This window comes from Fomitopsis serialis, assembly GCF_022376445.1.
Source record: "Fomitopsis serialis strain Sig1Antser10 chromosome Unknown B0H18scaffold_24, whole genome shotgun sequence".
NCBI classification, from domain to species: Eukaryota; Fungi; Basidiomycota; class Agaricomycetes; order Polyporales; family Fomitopsidaceae; genus Fomitopsis; species Fomitopsis serialis.
The window spans coordinates 41980-63886 of record NW_025954984.1 but is presented as its reverse complement, the minus strand read 5'-3'; the positions used below and the strand labels follow the sequence as shown (position 1 = coordinate 63886).

At 54.8% G+C, this 21907-nt stretch overlaps 11 protein-coding genes across 11 annotated transcripts; 6 read left to right on the top strand and 5 right to left on the bottom strand.

Annotated features, from left to right (window-relative positions):
* Positions 1-499: 499 nt before the first annotated feature.
* B0H18DRAFT_1117957 (uncharacterized protein) lies at positions 500-2138 on the top strand (the record flags this gene model as incomplete). The annotated part of the gene is made up of 3 exons (XM_048033688.1): positions 500-709; positions 808-1157; positions 1214-2138. 3 exons carry the CDS (start codon positions 500-502, stop codon positions 2136-2138), a joined length of 1485 nt encoding a protein of 494 aa, XP_047894682.1.
* Positions 2139-3422: 1284 nt separating this feature from the next.
* Positions 3423-3726, bottom strand: B0H18DRAFT_1117956 (uncharacterized protein; the record flags this gene model as incomplete). The annotated part of the gene is made up of 2 exons (XM_048033687.1): positions 3423-3571; positions 3633-3726. 2 exons carry the CDS (start codon positions 3724-3726, stop codon positions 3423-3425), a joined length of 243 nt encoding a protein of 80 aa, XP_047894681.1.
* A 192-nt stretch (positions 3727-3918) lies between these two features.
* B0H18DRAFT_1000553 (uncharacterized protein) lies at positions 3919-5132 on the top strand. The gene is made up of 8 exons (XM_048028227.1): positions 3919-4108; positions 4177-4196; positions 4254-4282; positions 4340-4415; positions 4473-4565; positions 4613-4736; positions 4800-4883; positions 4933-5132. The coding sequence occupies exons 1-8, from the start codon at positions 3982-3984 to the stop codon at positions 4971-4973; spliced, it is 594 nt and encodes a 197-aa protein (XP_047894680.1). The 5' UTR covers positions 3919-3981; the 3' UTR covers positions 4974-5132.
* Positions 5133-6460: 1328 nt separating this feature from the next.
* On the top strand, positions 6461-6889 carry B0H18DRAFT_874847 (uncharacterized protein; the record flags this gene model as incomplete). Its single annotated transcript, XM_048040382.1, has 2 exons — positions 6461-6613; positions 6668-6889. Coding segments are annotated over 2 exons (375 nt in total), but the record flags the coding sequence as incomplete, so codon positions are not given.
* Positions 6890-10856: 3967 nt separating this feature from the next.
* Positions 10857-11580, top strand: B0H18DRAFT_1084471 (glutathione peroxidase; the record flags this gene model as incomplete). Its single annotated transcript, XM_048031794.1, has 5 exons — positions 10857-10963; positions 11031-11053; positions 11111-11178; positions 11238-11411; positions 11473-11580. 5 exons carry the CDS (start codon positions 10857-10859, stop codon positions 11578-11580), a joined length of 480 nt encoding a protein of 159 aa, XP_047894678.1.
* Positions 11581-11877: 297 nt separating this feature from the next.
* On the bottom strand, positions 11878-12713 carry B0H18DRAFT_1117953 (uncharacterized protein; the record flags this gene model as incomplete). The annotated part of the gene is made up of 2 exons (XM_048033686.1): positions 11878-12427; positions 12484-12713. The coding sequence occupies 2 exons, from the start codon at positions 12711-12713 to the stop codon at positions 11878-11880; spliced, it is 780 nt and encodes a 259-aa protein (XP_047894677.1).
* Positions 12714-13240: 527 nt separating this feature from the next.
* On the top strand, positions 13241-14869 carry B0H18DRAFT_1000539 (uncharacterized protein). Its single transcript, XM_048028226.1, has 5 exons — positions 13241-13671; positions 13723-13732; positions 13783-14296; positions 14351-14396; positions 14453-14869. Exons 1-5 carry the CDS (start codon positions 13512-13514, stop codon positions 14650-14652), a joined length of 930 nt encoding a protein of 309 aa, XP_047894676.1. The 5' UTR covers positions 13241-13511; the 3' UTR covers positions 14653-14869.
* Positions 14870-15127: 258 nt separating this feature from the next.
* Positions 15128-17361, top strand: B0H18DRAFT_1210260 (uncharacterized protein). The gene is made up of 5 exons (XM_048036359.1): positions 15128-16415; positions 16471-16705; positions 16759-16925; positions 16990-17045; positions 17102-17361. Exons 1-4 carry the CDS (start codon positions 15202-15204, stop codon positions 17027-17029), a joined length of 1656 nt encoding a protein of 551 aa, XP_047894675.1. The 5' UTR covers positions 15128-15201; the 3' UTR covers positions 17030-17045; positions 17102-17361.
* Positions 17362-17666: 305 nt separating this feature from the next.
* Positions 17667-19107, bottom strand: B0H18DRAFT_252721 (uncharacterized protein). The gene has a single exon (XM_048037290.1). It carries the CDS (start codon positions 18683-18685, stop codon positions 17729-17731), a length of 957 nt encoding a protein of 318 aa, XP_047894674.1. The 5' UTR covers positions 18686-19107; the 3' UTR covers positions 17667-17728.
* B0H18DRAFT_252692 (uncharacterized protein) lies at positions 18347-20226 on the bottom strand. Its single transcript, XM_048037288.1, has 5 exons — positions 19984-20226; positions 19716-19894; positions 19406-19646; positions 19163-19341; positions 18347-19110 (listed from the first exon to the last, which is right to left on the bottom strand). Exons 1-5 carry the CDS (start codon positions 20051-20053, stop codon positions 18655-18657), a joined length of 1125 nt encoding a protein of 374 aa, XP_047894673.1. The 5' UTR covers positions 20054-20226; the 3' UTR covers positions 18347-18654.
* On the bottom strand, positions 20167-21799 carry B0H18DRAFT_252704 (uncharacterized protein). The gene is made up of 2 exons (XM_048037289.1): positions 20829-21799; positions 20167-20773 (listed from the first exon to the last, which is right to left on the bottom strand). Exons 1-2 carry the CDS (start codon positions 21598-21600, stop codon positions 20280-20282), a joined length of 1266 nt encoding a protein of 421 aa, XP_047894672.1. The 5' UTR covers positions 21601-21799; the 3' UTR covers positions 20167-20279.
* Positions 21800-21907: the final 108 nt, after the last annotated feature.

The window sequence follows — 21907 nt, the reverse complement described above, 5'->3', positions numbered from 1 at the left end:
TAGCTTTTGGAAGGCGACGGCCCTCACGGTGAGCAATCTTCTCTGTGTCTGAAGCCCCAGCTCTAGTGTTCGCCGTGAACCTCGCCGAAGATGGCCCAAGGGGAGCGATGAGTGTTGTCGCCGACGCCTTTCTTCCCTTGAAAGGGCTCCTTAGTGTCCACCAATCTCATAGCCTCCTATACATCACCCAATGACACGTTATACGCTGCTGAGCGAGAAGGTAAGCCGCGGTTCGAGGACAAGGTGCGTTGAATTGCCCACAAATTTTGTCGGTTGCCAGCACAATCGATAACGCGCCTGTGGCTGGCCGTGGGAGGGCGATGCGCGTAAATGCCTGCCCTAAACGAGAACGTGGCAACGAGGCCTGTACGTACGGATGTTGATCGCTGCCCGTCGTGTCGTACTCTAAACCTCCATTATCTGGCCTTTTCCTTTCGTTTCTCTCTAGGACAGTATGCAAAGACGGCCTCCTGCTGCCGTCTCGTCGCTCACTCCCGCCATGCCCCCTCCTCTCCCTCGGCGTAGATTATCCCACGCGTCTCAGGACTCCTCACCCCGTACTCCGCCCAACTCCAACACGCCTCTCCCCTTCCTGCCCGTGTCATCGCAGAAGCGTTACAGCAGTGACAGTTGGAACAGCTCAAACTACGATGGGACGGAAGATCTAGAGGCGGAATGGAGTCCGGAGCAGACGCGTTTATTATCTAGGGTAAGCCCAGATTCCCATACAGCCTGGAGATTTATCCTGCCTTCCCATCCCCAACATCTCGTCATCTTCATCCTTCCTGACTCTGTGTGCTGCTCCAGACTCTCGACGCCCTTCCTGCGCATCTTCTCACTCCGTTCAACGGTCCCGTACCTCCATCAAATCTCCTTGATAAGATCGCCCGCGGTGTAGCAGAAGCCAAGGGGCCTGTCAGCTGGCCCCATTCCCTGCGGGCGACGCGTGCAAAGATTGTTGAGCTTGCGCGAGCTCTCGCCAAGGAGACGGTAAACGATGGAGCCAGTGACACTATCGCAGAAGAGGAAGGGAGTGACACCGACGAACAACAGCAGACAGCGCGCGTTGCTACCAAACGCCCGTTGTATCGGCAGTCGAGTATGGACTTTATGCAAGTGGAAGCGCGTAATTGGGCGGATAACGACAACATCAGTCGGTGTGTATATCGCACCCTCCATCAACCTCGTCGCGTACTAACATGCGGATTCCCAGTCTATCACAACGTCTCCAGAACGCTGACCGCTTCCTCTCGACCTCATCATTCCAATCATATGCAGCCCCCTCGTCTCGTTCGACTTCCCCCTTCCGCGCTCCAGGCGGACAGGCCTTCTTTCCTTCAACTCCCAGCTCTACCACTCTTAATTCCAACCATTCCAGCTCTCGTATTCCTCGTCTTCGGAGATCCATGTCTGATATGTCAAACTCGTCGGATTCTTTCGTCATGCCCGCCGTCGATCCTCGCATGCAGCGTATCAAGCGTACCGAATCGTTCGCCGGATCGATGTTGTACGGGCCTGGCCAAGGCTTGAAGCGTGCACCGTCCTTTGGTGCTCTCTCGAAACGAAGTTCAGGGGCCATGAGCCTGAGCGGTAGGGATTCGGACGCTACATCATCTGATGAGGAAGAGAAGCTGCGGAGTATGAAGGCGAAGAAGGCTCGGGTGAAGACTGCCTCCTCAGCCAGTCCGCCCACTTCTCCTGTCAAATCCCCCGAAATATCCCGAACTCGAAAGCCCCCCAAGTCGTCTCCGGCTAAGACGTCAAGGAGCAGCAAGGACACGCCGGCGCGTCGCCCGGCCAAGCCTCGTGCCAACATACAACGTAACCCCAGTATATTGGGAGGCGAGCTGCCTCAGCTGCAATCGAGCTTCGAGCCGCCCACCCCAAGCCGACGTACCCCTCGTGCTGACCGTCAGACCCATCATCTCTCTCCGAAGTCCCCCGACGCTCCTGCCGTGGAAAGCACCGTCACTGCGACCCCTGCAAGCTCGAAGGCTCTTCGCCGCACGAAGGGTAGCAAGCTGCCCCACTGTCCCGTTGCGCGCAAGATCTCCTTCGGCAGCCCCGGTTCTCCTACTGAGAAGAGCGGCTCTCCCTCCGCCGGAGCGAGCCTGGGTAGTGCATTCCAAATGGTGTAAGCTTGAGCTGACGGGTCGTCCTTGCCCGTACGTGCTCGCTTGCTGGCTGCGTCTCGAGGGTTTGTATGGTGGCCCATTATCCATTCACCTTCTCGGGCCTCCTTGCTCCATCTATCGCACCGACAACAATGTACCTCGACATATACATCGCTAATCTATCGCTATATCATCAACAAGGACAAGTAACACCGGATGCTCGATATACCTATCTGCTCGCCTTTCGAATCTAGCCGCTGCCGGCACCCACACCCTCATTGTTCATACACATATCTCGCGGAAGGTGGCTCTATCAGCTTCGCTCGCGTCACAAATCCAGGCGTCTCAGCAAGAACAACCGGTCGCCTCTCCATATCATCTCGTCGTACTCTGTACAATTCGCCCCTCCTTTCAGGCCTGATCGTGTACACAAACGCTCCTTTGTCCGGCTCGTCCTGCATACCAGTGAATCGTCACTCGTCAAACAGTGCTACGGCATGGTTTCAAATCTGCTGTATCTCATCCACCTCTCGGAAATGTTGTAAGTTACTAAGTATGCCTTCGGGCGTGTACCATATGTTTTGCCGCATTTCTTCCTTTTCCTTGTACCCCATTGCGTGTTGCAATGGGAGTGTATCTTCCTGTTGCTCTTTCGCCTACTTCCTTTCTATTCGTTGTCTTCTCTCCGAGGTCATCCGATCCAGGGTGTCTGGGATTATTTTGTGCTTTCGTTTGCTGCAACCGTCGCACACCACCTGTTGTGATGACACCACAGTTCCTTCCCTCTATTGACCTCTCTCATTCCCGTGTACAACCCTTGCCCTTTTGCGCCGTCGTAGTAAGATAGGTGTACGTGTAGCAGGATGTACAAAGCAGCACACACATACTGAACCGAAGGAATACTAGACATCACCGTTAGTTATCAAGTGTTGGTGGGCTCCAGGCCCAAAATCTAGACTTATGCACTGTTTGACGATGCGCAAAGGCAGAGGTAGCCTGACCATGCCTTGAGTTACAGCCGCGTCCTCGGAGTCGACGGGTCGCTGCGCAAATTTCAGTCGTTGTCCACTATCTATCCGTCATGAACGAGCGATTTGCACCGGTCCTCCTCAGTACAGAACAGACTGTATTCTGAACTGCTTCACCGTCGTCATCGTCTGTTCGAAAATCGCACCGTGAAATGTATTTCCCTCATCGTACAGGCTTCGCAGCTGGCTATCGCAACCAACCTACATACTGGAGCGTAGCTCAGCACAGGGCATCCATAACAGCACTGGTTCATACACACCGGAATGAAGCTGTCTGTCCTCATGAGTGTGCTGCTGCTGCGGCCTCTCTCCGTGCAGCAATCTGGGCCCGCTTCTCTGCGATGAGCACTGCAGCCCGCTCGTCCCACTTATACGCCCAGTATCCTACGAAGCCAAAGGCTGCCGTTGACACGGCGTGTCCCGCCAGGTCTAGACAGAGTCGTTAGATGTTGACAGTATTGCGAGTGGGCAACGGCGCAGGGACACGTACTGTCGTAGATGTTCCGCTTCTGGATGGCCAGCTGGCCGACACGCGCAGCGAACCCGAAGGCCATGCCGCCGAGTATGTTCGAGAAGAGTGACATGTCTTATACTCGAGCAGCGAGCTTGTACTATAGGAGAAAGATGGGCGTGCTAGAATAGGCTGGGTAGTCGGGTTCAGTCGAGCTGTAAGTATGCGTTAGTTACCGCTCCCTTGTAGAGGGATCAGTGGCCATTCTATGCGTGAGAATCGCGTGGTACACCGAAGCAATCCCAGCATAAGCGCCCTTGTGCCACAGGTTTACATCCCCTGACCACACGCGTACGCTTCCTTACATTCGAAAGCTGATCACTTTACGATGGCGCAACTCAACGGCACTGAAGAGGTTCAGCAACCAAACCCTGATGTTCTCAAGAAGCTTGAGATTGCCAAAGAGAAGAAAGACGTAGCCGACCAAGCATTCAAGGGTGGGGACCTAAAGAGCGGTGCGCACTACTCTGCGGAATGCAAGCTCCCTTTCTAGCATTCTGAACGCGTTTGTCCTCATACTTAGCTCTCAGATCGTACTACGAGGTAATTCCATATTCTCTGGTATTGACATCATCTGATGAAAGTGGGCTGTTGTACCAGTCGATACTGTATCTGAAAGGAATAGACAAGTGAGTCCGCAGGAGCTACACTTCTGTGCAGGTCAAGCTAACGCGTTTCTATGATAGGAATGCACTCTCACCCATAGCGGCGGCAACGACTTCTCCTCTGGACGGAACCTCACCTCCGAAACAGAGGACTGAGGCAAGTACGATTGTTCGTTGCAGTTGGTGACAAATTTGACATACGCGTGTGGATCAGGCGGATGATATCATGGAAAAAATCTACTCCAATATGTCTGCTTGTCATCTGAAGCAAGGCAACTGGAAACGTGCCATAGAGACGGCGGACAAGGTGAGGTCGCCGAACTGGGCCATGGCGAGCTGACTCACATAATGTAGGCTCTAGCCTTAAATGAGGAGAATTACAAGGCTCTCTTCAGGAAGGCGAAGGCTCTTGGAGAGACAGGCTACTTCGAGAAGGCAGAGAAGATTCTTGAAGACTTGCTGAAGAAGAATGAAGCAGGTACGGCTTTATAGCAACGCGGTTTGGTTCCACACGACTAAACTGAGCGATATGTTTCGGAAGATGCTCCTGCCATCAATGCTGAGTTTGCACGATTGCGAGCGATGGACAAGGAGCGGGAAAAGGTTCACAACCAAAAGTTCAAAGGTAAGATAATTGCTGAGTCCCTCATCATGAGGTTCATCTCCTCTTCTAGGTTTCTTGAATCGGGACAAGAAGTCAGAAGTCGATGCGTGATTAGAAAGCTGTTGAATGGTTGTGAAACGTGTGCTCAGTAGTCTGTACCAAATCTATTCCCTGCTTTCATCTTAGCTTTCGTTGCACTGGTGTAGAATACAATTCGGTTTATATTGCGTATGCGTGTACTCTAGGCCAATACATGGGCATTTGTGATTCTCTGCGTCTCAAAACACGAGGCGATCCCATGCGATAAACGCGTTGCACCGCGGCAGGCGTTTGAGGTGGGCCACGAGCACGTGGTCGTGTACCTACCGCGACGCGACTTCCGAATCGACGCGCTCCACTGTCACGGTCCAAGAGCCAATTGTGGCTTCGTTCTGTCCACGATGGCAGTGACATTGTCCATCTTGCAGGCCTACTATCCCGTGGTAAGCGGCTTACACCAGTATCTTCAGAATCACGTATGCTTCGAGGATGGTTCCTCAATTCTACGGTCGGATGATCCTCCCAGCTTTACTGCCCTCCTACGAGGATCCCATGTCGTCCCAGAGGCACCTCTCACCGACCGTAGAAAAATCAACGCCAAGCCGCCTATGGTACATCTACACGAGGTCAGTGACTGCACCTTGCGGACGGAAACAGTGATGTCTATAACATCAGAATAGGTCATCGACAAAGCGCAGGAACGATTGCTGTCCAAAGGTAAAGGTCGCTCGACGAACATCATAGCCTCTGGATATCGCCAAGTACGTGCTAAGACGAGGTATACAATGAATTACTGAGCGTGTAAAGGCCAGACACAATGGAGAGGTCGGGCGCGTTGGCACACGCGTACCCCTCGTCAACTACTTCATCAACACCAATGTGACGACCATACAATCATCTGAGTGGCGTACGCTGTTCGAAAGGTGGGTGCTCCCATAGATTCTTTCCTAAGGCTTATTCTGATATGCCCTGCGAAGGATTGGTGAAGACGTGATGTTTCATCTCCTAACAGAAACTTCCATATTCATCCCGCTTTCCAATGACTGTCTATGTCAAGTCACGGGCGAACCTATCATTCACCTTAAGGCGCCTCCATTTGTGTCGGGCATACATGGAGCGCAGTTTTCGGCTCTATCTAAGAGCAAAGCGGGCAGTCTGAAGCGCAAAGCTGTTAGCCCTCAATTAGACGAGAGGCCCCGAAAGCGCATGAAAGCTGACTCCGCTACCCGATTGGACTCAACGTCGTCTGCAAAAAGACGTGCTGCGACGACGCTTGTCAAGTGCGTATATGCGCTTGTGGATTGATTCAATTGATTCATGGGGATGCAGGCGAACCACGGCCGACATCGTCATCCCACGATCTCGTTTGTTTTACTCGTGGCCATACCTCGTTCCAAAGAATAGCACAATTGTTATCGGTCTTCCTCCAAAACGTAAGTCGCAAACCTCCTCTACATCACGAACGTAACAGTCGACCTCTTCTCGCAGATGTATTAAATGTGATTTCCCCATCATACTATTCACATCGCATTACCACTGCAGACTGTCGCGGCGGTCTCGACCCAAAGGAACTAGAGGCACATGTGCGACATCTCGCGAAGTACGTGTTTCCACGCCAGTATGGCCTATCGCACCCGTTCGTCGAGAATGAGCGGGCTAGCTTTCAATCGCATAAGTCGCTCGATTACCTGGACCGGGAAAGTGAGATCAAGGTTCGTTGATGGGTAGTTTGTGTCAGTTGGTATGAGCTCAAATGCCGAATTCAGAGAGCCGGGGCGCAGAAAACTCCCAAGAGAGTGAAAGCCGCGCTGCATATCCTCGACCAGATGATCTGGAAACATCGAAAATGCAGATACAAGGCATTACTCGAACTAGTTTGCCCATCGAAGGTCAGATCCTCCCAGAATCCGTTCGTGCTGTCACCAAAACGCTTTCGTAGATCAAGGCAGAGGACAAGTCGACACTCGATAGCAGTATTATCCTTGTAAGTGGCCCTATCAGGCTGTCTGACGAGTTCGCGAACTGACCGATACGTCACTGCTAGGAAATGATGTCGGAGCAGTCCATACAGCTCCGCTCACAACCTTCTTTCAGAGAAGTGAATGTGTCTACAGACTCCGCTGGCCGTCCCATCACTCCTCATGGACTCTCTCAAGCACGACGGCACTTCAAGTACAAGCCTCGCTTCGCTGAATTTGCCTGCAGTCATGCTGAGGTGGAGTTTGAGCCGTTGGTCTCCTTGTGATCGCTGACAATCGGGATACAGGTATATCGCTTCGTGACTTCCGTCACAGACGCTGTCATTCCGAGGATTATGTGGGGGTGCCGGAAGAATCGCAGACTGATCAACGAGCGTCAGTAGCAAGTGCAGTACCACGTCGGACTACGCTGATGTCACTCCAGATGTCAAGACGTTCATTACGTCTAGGCGATACGAGACTACCACGCTGCACAACATCCTGCAGGGCTTCAGCGTCACGGAATGTGACTGGCTCGCCCCAGACAACGCACAACCGCGAGTTTCACGCACGGACGCGATCAAGCGGCGTGAGCTGCTCGAGGAGTTCATGTTCTGGTATTTTGACTCGTTCCTGATCCCGCTTCTCAGGGTAAGGCATACTGCTATATTATGCGTATGTTGGACTGAACGACCTGTAGACGACGTTCTATGTAACAGAGTCCTCGGCATTCCGAAGACGAGTCCTCTACTTCAGGCAGGACGACTGGTCCGCGTTGTGCATCCCACTCGTCGAGAAGCTGAGCTCCGAGACATTCCAGAGGATAGAGCAGGTTTGTTCTCGATCGCTCTCTCCGGCTTAAAGTGGGTTATGACCGTGGCGCGCACTACAGCGCGAAGCCGAAGAGATCCTGCGACAGAGGAAGCTTGGCTTCTCTTTCGTGAGACTCCTGCCGAAGGAGACAGGTGTGCGACCCATTGTTAATCTGCGCAAACGTAAGGTGTCAACAAAGGTCCGTACATCATGCAGGTTTGGCATATTGATGGCTAATAGTTTATCAAACATGCTGTATTCGTATAGGATGGCAGAGATCGACCCCAGCCGTCCATCAACCAGATCCTGCAAGCGGCCTTCCAAATCTTGACCTACGAGAAGGTGAGTCCCAATCATTCTAGATGGCCGTCCTTTTAATAACGCAGTAAACCAGGAGAATCAACCGGGGTTGCTAGGAGCATCCGTCTTCGGCTCTAACGAAGTTTACACGAAGTTAAAGGCTTACAAGAGCCGCCTACTCGAGCATGGCACTGATGGAAAGCTGTGCGTCATTCGGGCTTCATCTTAGGTCGGCGATTGATCGCACATTTTGGTATGCAGTCCGAAGCTGTACTTCGTCAAGGTTGACGTCCAGGCCTGTTTCGATACCATTGAGCAGTCCAAGCTATTAGAGATCCTGAAGGACGCGATATCAGAGGTATGGAACTTGGGAAGGTATCTTCGTCTGAAATTCGTTAATCATTCACGATAGGACGGATATGTAATTCAACGGTACGGCCAAGTGAACTGTGTCGGCTCTAGAGTGCGACGCAAGTATGCTAAGAAGGCTCAGCCAGAAGGTACCTGCTACTTGTTTCCCGATTGACGAAATCTGTGGCGCTGATACACCGAAGACGACCATCCTCACTTCCTTGACTTTGCGGCGAAGCTGGCAGCGGCACTTCGACACACTATATTTGTGGATCAGGTAAGCGCATTTCTTTCTTGTCGTTGCGCAGTGAACCTGATCGTCCCGTAACAGGTGGTGTATCCTTTCGCGCAGAAGCAGGACATCATGGCGCTACTAGAGGAGCATATCACTGAGAATATAGTTAAGGTAGGTCGAAGCAGAGCAGTCACGAGCGAACGCAATTCTGAATGTATACCAGATTGGAGACTGTTATTACCGCCAGATGGTTGGTATTCCACAGGGATCCGTGCTATCTACTTTGCTGTGCTCGTTCTTTTACGGTGATCTGGAGCGAAAACACTTCAAGTTCACAGACGATGTCCATAGCGTGAGTATCCTTTTTGCGCGTTACTTGCGGAAGCTTAGCCATGTCTCTTCAGCTCCTACTGAGACTCGTCGACGACTACCTGTTTCTCACGACCGATCTACTGCGTGCGAGGCGCTTTTTAGGCATGATGATCCAAGGTATGTTCGTGATCGCTGTCTACTGATGTAGGCTCATATCATTCTAAGGTCATCCAGAGTATGGGTGCTTCATATCGAAGGAGAAGACATTAACGAATTTCGACTATGACCCTGACATTAACATTACTGACCCTCAGCAAAAGAGTGAGCCCGCGTCCGTTTACGGCGACGCCCTCGGCTTATGCCCCCACAGGCTTTCCTTGGTGCGGCTTCATGATCAATATGACCGACCTGTCCGTCTCAGCAGATTATACTCGCTACCATGAGACATGTAGGTGTTTGCTAGCCTAAACTGCGGGCTATTTCACTCATAAGTATATCATCAGATCTCCAGGATTCGTTGACAGTAGAGCGCGGACGACGCCCAGGCGTTACCTTTGTCCACAAGATGATGCAGTACGTTCCGCATGGTCTAGCCCTCCTCAGACCGAACTGCTCACCTTCTCGCAGACTGACCAAGGCTAAGAGCCACATCCTCTTCACCGACGTCGGCCTGAACTCCCGGCACACAGTACATCTCAACATCTACCAGAACTTCCTGCTCTCCGCCATGAAGATGCACTACTACCTTCGCTCGTGGGGTTCGCGTGTCATGAAGAACGTCGCTTTCCTCCGTAGTACGTGATTACAGGCAGTGACTGCGATCGAGCACTAACACGGTGCGCTTGCAGATACGATACAGCAGATGATCAGATATACGTTTGCTACAATGCGGAACAAGTCATCAAACAAGGTCGCCAAAGCCTCCTCTGGACGCTGTGACCTCCAGCAAGATCAAGTCGTATGGTACGCTTACGCCCTGCTACCCCGCCGCTGCCTTCCCACCTGACCGCGATTCCTGGTAGGCTTGGGACCCACGCGTTCCACACGGTCCTCTCGCGGAAACCAAAGACATACTGCCAACTACTCAAATGGCTGCAGCTCGAATTGTCGCGGCCTCGAAACCGTCGCCTTCGCAAGAGCTTCAGAGGCATCGTGAAGGATGGCCTCACGACCTTGAGCTTGCTTTCTTTCTGATGCCTCGCAATATGTTCTATCAAGCGTCAGTTGTGTGTAGAACATATAAATTGGTATTCAACGAAGCGGTCCGAGCGGCTCTGGTGAGTCAGCTCCTCGTCGGGTATCTGGGGAATGGGCGGCGAGGGCGGCGCAGGGGGTTGGTTGACATTTTGACATTCCCGCCGGCGTCGTGCAGGACCTTCGAGCTCGCCTGATTGTGCAATACGAGCAGGAATGAGCCAATACGGTATGCTGACAACGGCGCTTTAAGCTCAAGAGTTAAGACAAGGCGCTCTCGTTAGCTGGCGGGGCGGAGTCGACTCTCAAAAGTTGTGTAGTGGCTGTCAGAAGGAAGGGAGATACAGTACATACATTTGCGTGCAATGCAGGTCGACGGTCAGGCAAGGGTAAGCACGAAGACATTGTCCGTCGACGTCTGGCCCGTCGGTCTGGGGTCGACGTCGCTACTTATCGCGCCGGGTAAATATCCGGGGCGCACGGAGGCTGAAAGAATTGTCTGCTTTGCCCAGCAACTGCCCTGGCACATGCTCCGTCGCTGTAAGCAGCTACTTATGTACCGTATGCATCCGCCGCGCTGAGATGCTCGCCATTCGGAACTCACTTCTCCCCACAATTCGGTTGCCTCGACGGCCCTTTGTTATCAGCCATCTGTCCAGCTCGTTATCCTCCCTACGGGCTTACTCTCTCGTATCCTCGCGAATCGCCAGAAGACTGGTCGTGAGCGCAGACCGACCCCGGAGCTTCGCAACAACCACTTCACGAGCCGACTCTCATAACACTCTCGCAGAGATGACGTCGTTCTACGACCTCAAGGCTGAACTCCCCGGAGGAAAGACTCTCGACTTCGCCGAGCTGAAGGGCAAGGTCGTCCTGATCGTGAACACGGCTTCGAAGTGGTGCGTGCATACGCGCTCCGATCACCGAACGAGAGGGTGACATGCGATGTCGATGAACGTTGAACAGCGGCTTCACGCCCCAGTACAAGGGTAAGTCTCCGCTGCTCCGAGAGGCCTACGCGTGAGATAACGTTCCATGCGTCTCAGGTCTCCAGGCTCTCTGGGACAAGTACAAGGAGAAGGACTTCGTCCTCGTTGGCTTCCCCTGCAACCAGGTGAGTCTTTCTGGTTAGACGGCGGTATACAGCCCCCTCATCGCCCAACGCGCCACCAGTTCGGCGGGCAGGAACCGGAGAACGACGAGAAGATCGCCGAGTTCTGCACGCTCAACCACGGCGTGTCCTTCCCGCTCACGAAGAAGACGGACGTGAACGGCGACAACACGAACGAGGTCTTCAAGTGGCTCAAGAGCCAGAAGGCCGGGCTGCTCGGCATGACCAGGATCAAGGTGCGTCTCTGTGCCTCGACGTCCGAGGACGGCGGCTGACGGCGGACGGCTTGCGGCACAGTGGAATTTCGAGAAGTTCCTGGTAGATAAGGAAGGGAAGGTCGTCGGCCGCTGGGCGTCCACCACCACGCCCGAAGCTATCGACGCAGAGATCGCGAAGCTCTTGTGACTCAGTGGATTGCTGGCTCCTTCGAGTGCTGGTGCCTCCGGTAGTGCCGTGCGAGCGAAGATATAATGCTTAAAAGCTGTACAGTATTTGTGTAGTCAGAAAATGATTGTCGTTTTGTGCTCAGGACGGGGGCCAACATTTTCGACCTGAGGAACCTTGCTCTTCGAGCAAGGGATCTTACGAGCTGCTGATGGTTATGTCAAAGCTTCATTCGCAAGACAGTAAGACAATCATCACAAAGAAGGAGTATGAGTACACTTCGACAAACAGGTTGCGTCTACAGTACATGGGTGCCATTTACACATCAGTGAACACCACAACAAAGACGGACCACACAACAGCCAAGAGAACGAGACAGAAACTGGACAGTACAGTTCCACAGAAGAAGCCGAGGGACACTGACCGCAAGACCGAGTGATTGTCAGAAGGCGCCGTCTCAGCAACCAGTGGGCAAGGTAGAACAGCATCAGTATCTTCAGTCTTGATCGACTCCAAGATAGAGCTGGCTGCCGCCGCCGAGGGTACCGTGTCGCGCACAGGAGAGGGCGCGAACTTGAGGTGCCCGGGAGGAACGTACGACAAGCGATCGCCAGCGAGTAGGATGCCTTGAGGAGCGATGCCAGGGTTCACAGCGAGCTTGAGCTCAGCTGCAGGGATGTGTTCGGGAAGAAGGGGCCGGGAGGACACGCTCGATCGCCTGCGCCGCCTGGGGCGAAAGTCGATGAAAGGGATGTCCGGAAGAACGGTCTGACTAGGGAGTTCATCCGATGGGACTGGCGATGGGTCAACAGGACCAGAAGTAACAGCCATGAGCTCTTCTGCCTCCAACGGTGGACGGACACTATGCCTGCATGGTGACACGGTACATCAGGGGACATGTTTACATCAAATATGAGCACGTACGACATTCGCTGGCTGGTTGCCGTAGAGCCGGAGTATTTATCCACGGCTAGGTCCTGCAGACGCGTGGTCGCAGGCGGACGCAGCTCTGGGAGTGAGGGCACAAGTACGTAGGGCTTCGTTCGAGGAATACGAGGCTCCTTTCGCGTCGTTGGCTCCGGATCCGCCGCGCCTTCAGCGCCCCTCCGACGCAGATGAACCAACGTTTTTTGGTCCAAAATGCCCGTCGACATAGTGTCTGAATCGTTGCGAGACGAATTGAGGTCGCGCAGCATGAGGGTGCTTGCAGATGCAGACACGTCCTTCGTACTTTTATCGGAGACTCGGGGCGCGTCGGTTGTCCCAGGTGCGCGGTTTTCTCGGGCGCGACGTGACCGAGTCTGCACCGGAGTTGAACGCATCGCACTTTCGGCAGCAGAATGACACTGTACATGAATGGTAGGTTACTCCTCTGTGCATCTTTTGGGTTTGCTCACCTCGTCCAGTGCACGAGCGGCTCGGGAATGAGGATGGCTGCTCCTCCGGCGGGAGGATGGCGGGCGGAGGCAAGAAGCGCGTGCGCGCCTGAGACGCGACCTGATCGACTCGGACTTGGGGTGCGCGACGCTCAGGACTCTTCCCTCGTCCATCTCCGTCTAGGTGCACTCGCTAGTAGCATCCGCCCGCCATGCCACGGCTAATCATCTGGCTCACGATGATGACGCCCATAGTGGCACTCTTCCTCGTATTCCCTCCGCCAATCCACCTGTTTAAGTCTGCTGCGAAGTTTCCCGTCTCGTGGTATATAGGCAAGCATCTCGACCTAACAGCCCCGTCGCAGCACGGCCAGAAAGCACCCTACGATGGGAAGCACGATGTGCGGCCGTTCACTAGGCGCATCGTTGCGGTGGGCGACCTCCACGGCGACATGCCGAACGCGCAGAAGGTGCTTCAGATGGCGGGAGTGGTCGATGGAAATGGCGACTGGTCGGGCGAAGTTGACTTCTTCGTGCAGACGGGCGACATCATCGACCGGTGAGCTATGAAATGAAATGACTGCACGGGTGGATTCGAGAGCCCATGTGTTTGCTCGCAGAGGAGATGACACCATTAAGCTGTACTTGTGGATGGACAAGCTTCGCGAGCAGGCTCATGCCGTGGGTGGCACGGTCCTGTCGCACCTAGGTAACCATGAGTGGATGAACGTTATTGGTACGTGGGTCCATATTCATACACTATGCGAGGCTCACTGTCTGCGCACAGGTGACTGGAGGTGAGACGTCTTCACCATAGTACTAAGCGCACCCTGAAACTGCACAATAGATACGTCCGCCCCTCCGAAATCAATACCTTCGGCGGCGTCGCGGCGCGCCAACGGATGCTCTCCACCGGTCGCATCGGCAAGTCTTGGGCAGCAAACTACACCGTAACCTCCCGCCTACCTCTGCACCCCTCCCTCGGGCCGCCCAACACCGACTACGTCTCCTCCACGTCCACCAACGTCCTCTCGCACGCCGCCCTGTCCTTCGTGCACGGCGGTCTCTCGCCGACCTACCACGACCTCACCCCCTTCCCGTCGCGCATCAACGAACTGGGTGCGGGTCTCCTCCGGAAGATCCACTCGCACCCGCCTCCGCCGCCCTCGCCGCCGCATCCGTATACAGGCCTTCCCCCGGATGCGACGGAGGCGGAGAGAGAGCTGTATGGCGGAGATGGGCCGCTGTGGTATCGCGGATGGGCACTGGACTCGGAGCACAAGGTGTGCAGCCTGGTGGATGATGTCCTGAGAAGGACGGGCACACGGAGAATGGTCATGGGCCATACACCGGACTTTGAGGTAAGCCGTATTTCGTGCAAGGCGTACGGACAAGAACTGAGGTACGGGGCGTAGCATATCACCTCGAGATGTGGCGGGAAGATCATCATCATCGACACTGGTAAGTTGCCCATTGTGTATACTGATCGACAGCACTGATATCGACCTGCTGCCCAGGTATCTCACATGCGTATGGCGGCGTGCTCTCCGCGCTCTCTATCGAGTATACGCTCACTCCGCTATCCCACTCGGATTCGACCTCGCCCTCTGATACTCGATGGCATGAGCGCGAAGTAGTCACGGCGTTGTATCCCGGCCGACGTGAGGTCCTCGCTAACGACGAGCGGGAAATCCGAGGTGCCATCCATGCACCGTGAACCGATCCCGGTCTTTTGGTGTTACGAGGCTCTAGGTGTGTCCGCTTTGTATCGCATTTCGAGTAACTTATTATGTTGTTGGACTATGGATTGTTAATGTTGTCCCTCTGAATTATTGGCACCATGATAGAACATCGCGTGGTTCGTTGTGACGTACCAATGTCATGAACTGCATACAACGCGTCTGTCAGAAATCTGTGGTCGCCGCATTGCAGCCAAGTGAGCCGGAGCACGAAATAACACGTGGAGGAGGCGGCTTGTATCTAACCTAACTCTGTCGCACTGAAGTCTTCCAGGCTAAAACTGGCCTAATCAAGTGCAAGAGATCCGTGGCGCAAGTTGACTGTGAATGTACATACGGAATCGAGGAGACTCAAGAATCCTACCGAGCCTACGCCAGTGGAGTACTCGGGCCGCCGGCCGCTCACCATCATCCATATCCGGTACCAGTACTACTTCTGCACTTCTGCGCTTATTATCGAACCACCACCACTGCGAGCTGTTATCGAACCACCACCACTGCGAGCTCGAGTCTTGTACTGTCGTCCCATGTCTTCGCTGCAGCAACTCCCCGCAATCAACGTCGATTGGCTTCCACTTTCAATTATGCCGAAAACAAACTTACCAGTGTGCTTGCCGCAGGCTCTGCTCGACGAACTCAAACTTCAGGTTGATCCACCCTTCTACTCCGAGCAGTCGGAAATCTTCGGGCACGATGCCAGGAGTTTCCCTATGCGTCATTTGATACTACGACACTACGTCCTCGCACTAGGGGATCCGTATTCGACAATTGACGAATCATGGGCTGGTCACAACAACACCGATTGGTCCCTCCCGCAGGTCATGCCCAATGGAAGTGGGAGTACATACCTCCACCTCGCCGTGCGGATCTGTGACGTGCCGTTCGTATACGAATGCATACGTCTTGGTGCCGACGTCAACCGTAGGGACGTCAAGGGGCAGACACCGCTGTCATGCGCCATGCAAGAGTTGCTTGGTTTCTCACAAGAAGTGGCCGAGCGACAGCGCCACGGTCGGACCGAGGACGAAAGCCTCGTCATATCCTCTATTTCTCGGTTGCGACACATGGTGAAGATTCTAGTCGAGCAGCACGCCGATGTCAATCTCGTCCCTTACAAGGAGCCGTCGCGCGTTCCCTTCCTCCTTGCTTGGGCAAATCTAGACTTGGAACTACTTGATCTGTTTGCTCTCCACGGGACCGCTCCTGAATGTATTCGCGCCTGCTCCGAAAATCTAAGTCCCCTGATTGAGACGATGGATACTTCGGCAATCGATCCCGCGAGAGCATCAGCTTGCAAAGAGCTGGTAGCGCGTTTGGCATCGAAGACGGAACCACCGGCGCGACCACCGCGTAAATGCCCGTGCTTCTCGGGAAAACCACTCTCCGAATGTCACGGATCGGGCGACCACCCATATCCTCCTACGTTCGCATGCATTTGCAGGTCGACGAAGACATATGCGAACTGCTGCAAGCTCAGAAGTGTCGAACTGGTGGAGAGATGGGACGAGGAACGGGGGCGTATGAAAGTCACCCAGCGCATGATGGAAGCCGACGGGCATACAGCAAAGTACATCTCGTTTGTCACTATGAACACGGCGATGTCCGCGAAATGGCCAGACACGGGAAAGAAGAAGTCCTCAGAGCTCGTGCTCATGGCCGTCGAGCATAACGACACCGAAAGCGTCGAGAAAGCTGACCCAGCTTTCCGGTGTGCGGTGATCCAGTTTGAATTTTTGCCTATGTCAGTGCTCCATGCCGAAAAATCCGTATCTGTCTGACAGGTTAGACATCTTTAGGCCGGAGGGGGAATGGCATCCGAGGGCTGCAGGCAAGTACTACAGCTCCGGTTGGAATGATCGTGTCGACGATTACATCGCATCCGGCCAAGACACTCGGAGTGTACTCACAATCGAACGGGCGGCCAAGCTGGATCCCCTTTTCCAACCCCTCTGGAAGAGATGTGAAGCGTCCGGGTGTACGACGGTAGAGCGTCCGGGGCTCAAGATGAAACGCTGCCACGGTTGTCAGAGGGTTCGTAGATTTCGTGGATGTGTGGTTCTACGTTTGCTCATCTGGTAGCATAGATATATTACTGCGGGGCGCCGTGCCAGAAAGCACATTGGCGGGCGCACAAGGATGCATGCAAGAGAGGAGACCATCCGCTGCAGATGTTGCGATCGCAGAGGATCTACTCAACTACTCTCAATGAGGTCATCAAGCCTGCGCAAGAGCGGTTGCTGCAGGGCTCGGAGTACGTCCATGCACGTCGTTTCCTCGCACGTTTGTAATTCTGAACATTTGCGCGACGGGCGTAGATCGACGAATTCTGCAGAGTCTGATGGACCTGCTTTGTGACGTTGCGCCGACTGTAGTGAGTTCACTTTGCATGCTGAGGTAGCATTAAACTTTGGTCTCACGTCTCTATAGCTGCTAGTGTTGTACGAAGGATTCGGAGTCGTGCTGGCAGCCGTTGAATCCATCATCAATCATCGACTTGGGGGGATCAGTAAGATTTGCGCAGCCAGTGGCAATCGTCACGGTACGCAGTGCAGCTCAAGGACTCGCGTTGTACAGCACCAAGGACCGTATGCAATCTCATGTAGTAGCCATCATGATGAGTTTGGTCAGACTTGCAGAGGTTAAGTTACGCCTCTGGCCCGGGTGCGTTAATACTGCATGTTGATATGCGCGATTATCTCTGTCAGTGTGACTGGGAGATTGCGTTCGACTGAAAACAGGCCCCGGTGTGTCCGCTTTCTATCACGTTTCGAGTAACTTACTATGTGTTGTTGTACTAATAGATTGTTAGTATATAGTATTGTCCCTTCGGATGATTGGCACCATCATATCGCCATCATAGAGCACGGTCGGGAGTATGCTCAGTGATTAAGTTTATGCGTATGTTACAGATCGAGGCGTATCACGAGTGAGATACAGTAGTAACGTTAACAGAGCAGAGATCCAATAGTAAGTACATGTCAAGGGTCGGCACTGATCATGAGTATATAAGTCAAACAACCTCCATAGTCCGTGTCGTCTCCTGATGCTTCAGGTTCATGGTCTTTGCAGCGGACGTCCCCGAACATGCCACGGATTCTCAAAGCTCGTGTTCGTTGGCCAGATCGGGTTGTTACTGACACACAGATCACTATGCCCGGGCTCCCCGTTCACCTGCACGACCAGCTTACCCGTCTTAGACCGCGCCATCGTGAACTCCAGCAACACTACGTCCAGCATTGAGAAGATGAGCGCCTCGAGCGTCGGGCAGTACGCGCAGAACAGCCGCGGCAGGATGTCCCACGCGGTCTCGAAGCAGTTCTCCTCAAAGTGCCTGTACAGCTCCTGCCCCGTCGTCGCAGGATAGCCTGCCTCCGCGTACGGCAGGTCGAACGTTGTGCTGCACTGCAGCGGCCGCAGGTCGAAGTTCCACATGAAGTGTCGCAGGCAAGGGAACGCTGCGAGCCGCGCCGCGTATTCCCACGTCGCGTCGGGCCACCGACTCGGCCTGCTCGCCCTCTGCGGTGTGTTCTGCCGGTGGATAAGCGTCAACGCGCTGAGGTTCGGGAACGCCTCCGCGAGGTGCGTGAAAAGGTCCGCCTCGACGTACGAGATGCCCTCGAGGGCGAGCGTCCGGAGCGGTGCGCCCTCCAGCGCGCCGATAAGCTGGAAGACTTCATCCCTCTGCAGGCCGTACTTGAGCTCGAGTCGGAGGTGCGTGATCCGCAGGCCGTGCTCTGCGGTGACGGCGGCCTCGCGGATCCAGTTGAACAGCAAAAAGACATCCTCATTGTCGATGTGGCTGAAGTTGACCCGCTCCACGACGCGGAAAGGGTTGCACTGTCTGCGGAAGTCGTCGATCGGAAGCGTGCAGGGCCACCTTGGGAGGCCCGTGACAGTGAGCGAGCGGACGTTGGGGACCAGCCCGATCATCTCGAGCATCTCTGCGCCTGGGACATTCTGCGGGAATAAAATCAGGTTCACTACGGTCGAGAGGGTGGGGGCATCTCCCATGGCGCGACCTGGTAGACAGGGCAGTTATGTATGCTGAGTGTCTGTAGCCCGCGCAACGACGCTATCGCATGGATCATGTTCTGCGTGATAACGATCTTCTCGATATTGAACTCGCGCAGGTTCGTCACGGCGGACAAGGTAGCCTCGATCTGCTTCCATATCGGCGAGAAGAATGTACTATGCGCCTCGCGTCGGGCATTGAAGCCCGCCGCGGACGCCAAGTTAGGCGTCCAGAGGCTCTGGATGACCAGGTGCTCGACGCGCTTGAGGATGTCATCGCGCGCGAGGAGGAAGCCGAAATCTGCGAGGAGGTTCGTGCGCATTCGTGCACTGAGATGAGTCAGATAGCGCCTGTCCATATCTGAGAATTCCTCCAACGCCTTCTCGAGATAGGTCGGGTCTACATGTAGCACTAGGCGCCGTGTCTGTAGAATGGTTCCAATCAGGGAAGTGATATGAGCTACAGAACGAACATACTTGGTATATGTAGGGCAACGACAGGTCGTTGAGGGCGTGGCAAGTGGCACCGAGCGCGCGCGCATCGTCGATGTGAGCAAGCTCAAAGATGTAGAGGAGCAGTTCCGGAGGGAGGTCTGTCAGAAATAGCTTCTGAATCACAGCTTTGGGACAGCCGGGATACAAGGCGTCCATCATCTCTGGTTACAAGGCGTGGATTAGCATGCACACGTCCCTGTACAGCACGGAATGGAGAGCATTCACCAGGTATTGCGAGGATTTCCGGGAGGTCGACGTAGCCTAGCTTGTACTTGTGCTTGAAGTCGTTAAGGGCGGAGGGCGACGAGACGATGAGCAGTAACGCTTCGCAGCTGCCATCCAGCACCGTCGGCGGGCGTGTGAGTATATGTGTGCGTAGAGACGCCACGTCCACCATAAATCGGTCAAACCGTCTCTTTAGCGAGTACCAACGCCTCTCGCTCCGCCCCGCAAGGTCCAACTTGCCCTACGCATCGGGACAGGATGGCTGACCGTCAGCACAAACGGTATACGCGTAAGGAAGCGAGACACATACCTCGTAGAACCCAGCGACGCTAGTCCACAGCCGACGGATACGCCACATCCCCCGGATGTCGCCGCTGCTGTCTAACGGGATGCCTTGTTCCTTCGCATCTAATGTGCGGAGCACATACTCGCGCCGTATAGCGAACTCTTCCCGCTCGTAGGTCCTGATCCACACCGGCGGTCGCTGCGCTGTATCCGGTCCCAACCCGGATGGGATCACGAGTCGCACGAGGTCAGCACGCGTCCGGCCGCGTTTGCACAAAGGAGCACCCACTCACGAAGCTCAAATACGTTTCGCGCAGATTCTGCCTCCTCCTCTTGCAGTATCCGTTCGTCATCCGAGTCCATGTGGCGTAAATTGTGATTGGTACTGGTTTCACCCCGAGTGGCAGCAGACACAGAGATGGCGGCAAGGATCAAGTCGTGTGGCTTGAACAAGAGCGCAATTGTGGCACAAGCGCTCAATTATTCAATCGTACGCGTCACGGTCACGTTGGTCGCGTCTGTTGGCTCTTGCCCTTAAGTTGTCGTGCAGAACATCAAAAAGTCTTCGTCATGCTATGGGTATCAAGTCTTATGAAGCACACTGAGGACCCCTAGGTGCGTTGGGAGTTATGACTTGCCCGTTAATTGCACAAGCTTCGCCTGTCGTTCGCGCTACAGTCACAAATTTGTCAAGTTCGGTGCGTACATGAAAATGCAACGGGGAACAACTTACATCGTCTGCAGCCTTCTGCGCCCGCAACCAGTCAACCTCCTTACTCTTCTCTTGCATCATTTCCGTGACTTCCTGTGCGTGCTCGCGCGCGGCGTCTCTGCCGTCCTCCACCGCTGCCAGCTCGGCCTGCGCTTTCTCATACCGTGCCCGAGCGGCGAGGTACTCCAGCTCCTCTTTGTGGAATGTGCGCAGCGCCTTCGCGTGGCTGGCGACCGCGCGACTCTCCTCCTTCAATGCGGTCTTCTGCATCTTCTGAATATCCGCGAGCTCGCGGATGGCCTGCTCGATGGCTTTCGCCTCCGACTTCGCTTCGGACTTCAGCACTTTCGAGAGGCGCTTGCCCTCCTTAGCTGTACTCCAGTACTGGTGAGTAGTGTTCCTGAGTGCTGACGAAAAGGTCTGTACCTGAAGCTTTCTCGATCTTAGACTTCTGCTTCGGAGTCAGTTCTGCCTCCGCGCTCTTCGCCCTTGCCACGAATGACTGTGTATCGTCTAGTTGGGGTGTTGCTTCAGGGCCGATTGTCCCTGCGCCTCCCGCAAAACTGCCCCCGCTCAGGCTTACGCGTCGGCGGCGGTCCGAGAAGCGTGAGGCGGGCGTGCTTCGAACGCTTTCGTGGTCATAGCCATCACGATCGCGCCGACTAGTGGACGTGCGGAGTGAGCGCATAGAGGTCGCGCGTCGAGCTCGGTTGTCGGCTCCTGGATCAGCGTAGGTGTCGTCATCGGTTTCGCTGCCAGGCTGACCGTCCTTCCAGACGACGGGGACAGGCTTGAGACTTCTACGCGACGCGCGGGAGGCAGATCGCTCTGGTGGGCGGGCGGCCGTGTTGGGCGAGGACGAGCCGTAGCCTGAATCAGACGGCGGGCTGCCCGCACGTCTGTGGGAGCCTTCGGGAATAGCAGACAAGGTGGTCGCGGCCGGCTTCTTGTCGTCGAGCTGCTGTTGCTCGTCCTCGAGGTTCTCGTGGTAGCGGTTCACGACTGGGTCAGGAGCGATCGCGACAGACGGCTGGGGGTCAGTGCCCTGATGCGCGCCATTGGTGTCCGCAACCTGCGTAGGCTCGTCGTGGGCTTTGTCGTCGTTATTGCGAGAGAAAAAGTGCATGATGGGTGCGTCGAAGTATACGCTCTGTTCGCTGGATGGGGTGGGTGCGGGGATGTCTGGGGTGGCGGACATGGTGGGTGGAGAGTTTATATGCTGGCGGAGGGGCGGATGCGGATGGGCTATATACACGGTGGGGCGTCGGCCTACTGGGTGACACCCTGACGCGTCTGGGACCTGGGGGCCCTCCCGATCAGGTGGCGCGCCCCGCCCTCCGTCCGGCTTACCTTTTCGGGCGATGACGTCGCGCCTCACAGCCGCGGCGCGTACATCCACGCGTCGGGCCAGCTCATACGCAAGCAGCTGTTACTTACATGAGATTGCGTTCGGTCCTGGGTCGTCTACAATGCGCCCTCTTGGGCTGCACATACACGGTGCTCGT